Source organism: Acanthopagrus latus, chromosome 9 (genome assembly GCF_904848185.1).
Source record: "Acanthopagrus latus isolate v.2019 chromosome 9, fAcaLat1.1, whole genome shotgun sequence".
NCBI classification, from domain to species: Eukaryota; Metazoa; Chordata; class Actinopteri; order Spariformes; family Sparidae; genus Acanthopagrus; species Acanthopagrus latus.
The window spans coordinates 23,150,628-23,152,763 of record NC_051047.1 but is presented as its reverse complement, the minus strand read 5'-3'; the positions used below and the strand labels follow the sequence as shown (position 1 = coordinate 23,152,763).

The 2,136-nt window shown below is 51.8% G+C and overlaps 1 protein-coding gene across 1 annotated transcript; it reads left to right on the top strand.

Annotated features, from left to right (window-relative positions):
• The first annotated feature begins 756 nt into the window (after nucleotides 1-756).
• Nucleotides 757-2,136, top strand: LOC119026090 (tripartite motif-containing protein 35-like). Its single transcript, XM_037110199.1, has one exon. The coding sequence runs from the start codon at nucleotides 757-759 to the stop codon at nucleotides 2,134-2,136; it is 1,380 nt and encodes a 459-aa protein (XP_036966094.1).

The following is a 2,136-nucleotide window of genomic DNA, read 5'->3' as shown; positions in this document are numbered from 1 at the left end:
TATGAATAAAGGCAATGTTCCCCTTTATCTAATGTCAGGGTCACTAGGAAAGGTCATAAAATGTAAAGTTGAAAAAACAACATGTAAGGTGTTTTCTCAGCTGTTGAATACAGTTTCGGGTCATTTTTGGCCCAGAGACAACAGGAGGGTTAAGGAGTTTCAGAGTTGTTAGGGCCACTAGTTGGTCATTGACCCAACGGGTCATTACTACTGACACAGTTCTGCTGGAAAACATGTCTTTGAACATATTATATCATGAATGTACAAAACACTAATTACTTTTTAAAAAATCTAATTTTTGATTAAAATAATGGTTGTTGCTTTTACAATGACAGAAACATCCTATTGTACTGTATTTAATGCCGAATTCGCAAGAAGACGCCAATGATTGGAAACTTGCCATAGCCACTTCTTAAAGTTTGTTCAGTTTCTCCGCATGATGCAACAACTCTTAAATTCACGCTTTTTGTAAGGGAGTCTGGGATATCGCCGTTACTACTGACGTAGTTCTGCTGGAAAACATTTTTCTTTTAACCTATTTAGCATGTATTATGTATAAAATACTAATAACATTTTAAAAAACGCAATTTGTGAATATAATCACGGTTGCTGGTAATGTATTCGGGACCGCCACAGTTGAAAATAAACGACTGAATTTGTGTTCACTTCCGCCAAGAGGAGGGAGCTGTACACTGGTCATCAAGATATCGAAAGTACTGAAGGAACAGAAAGAAAACGAAACGAAAGTAAACAGAGATGTGGTCCATCCAGAAGGAGCTCTCCTGTCCCATCTGCCACGATACTTTTAAGGACCCTGTCCTCCTGTCCTGTAGCCACAGCTTCTGTGGCGCCTGTGTCCAGGCATGGTGGGGGACCAAACGAGTCCGGGAATGTCCCGTGTGTAAGGCGGTGTCTCCAACCGGAAAACCACCTCGCAACCTGGTGCTGAAGAACCTGTGCGAGGCCTATCTCCTGGAGGTGGGGTCCGGGCTCGTCTGCAGCCTGCACTCCGAGAGGCTGAAGCTGTACTGCCTGGACCACCGGCACCCCATCTGCGTCGTGTGTCGGGACTCGCGGCAGCACAGTCACCACGCGTGCGCGCCGGTGAGCGAGGCCGCCGGGCTGCGCAGGAGCGAGCTCCAGGAGGCCCTGAGGCCCCTGCGGGAGAAAGTGAAACTCTTCACTGAGATGAAGGAGAACCTTGTAAAAACGACCGAGGAGATGAAGGCTCAAACTCGGGACACAGTGGAGAAGATAAAGGAGGGGTTCAGGGCGCTCAGGGAGTTTCTGCTGCATGAGGAGATATCCAGGATCGCGGCGCTGACGCAAGAACTGCGTTTCAAGTCGAACATGATGAAGCGCAGCTTCGACGTCTGGAGCTTGAGGATACAGCTCATGGAAAAAACCATCAAGAGCATGGAGGAAGCGATGCGGGATGAAGACACGTCCTTCCTGCTGAGAGCCGATGCCCTGACGAGGGAAGTCCAGCTCTCCCTGCCGGATGACCCGAAGCTGGCGACGGGATCCCTGATCGACGTGGCCAAACACCTGGGGAACATGAGCTACAGCGTGTGGTGCAACATGAAGGAGAAAGTGTCGTGCACCCCTGTGATCCTCAACCCCAACACCGCCCACCGAGAGCTCCAGCTGTCCCAGGGTCTGACCAGCGTGAGCTGCGGACCGAAACTGCCCCTCATGGCTCTGACGCACAGCCAGCCGGAGAGGATGAACCAGCACCGCAGCGTCCTGGGCTCCAGGAGCTACAGCACAGGGACTCACAGCTGGGACGTGGACATCGGAGGCAACCGGGAGTGGGCGCTGGGTGTGATGGCGCAGGAAGCCCAGAGGAAGGGAGACATACCGTCCGGGTTGTGGATGCTGAGGTTCAGCCGCGGTAAATTTACGGCGTTCTCCCCGTCGCGCCAAACGCCTGTCCCCGCACCGAGGGGCGAGCTGCGGACGGTCAGTGTGCACCTGGACCTGGACCAAGGAAAGCTGACCTTCTCTGATGCTGACACCGACACCGTCATACACACCTTCAGGCACTCATTCACCGACATAATGTTTCCATACTTCAACACCTGGAGCGACGTCCCGCTGAAGATCCTGCCCCTAAAACTGTCTGTGGCAGTCTGA

Excerpts from the sequence above, each read along its gene's own strand:
- LOC119026090 (XM_037110199.1), top strand. The coding sequence starts at position 757 with ATGTGGTCCATCCAGAAGGAGCTCTCCTGTCCCATCTGCCACGATACT.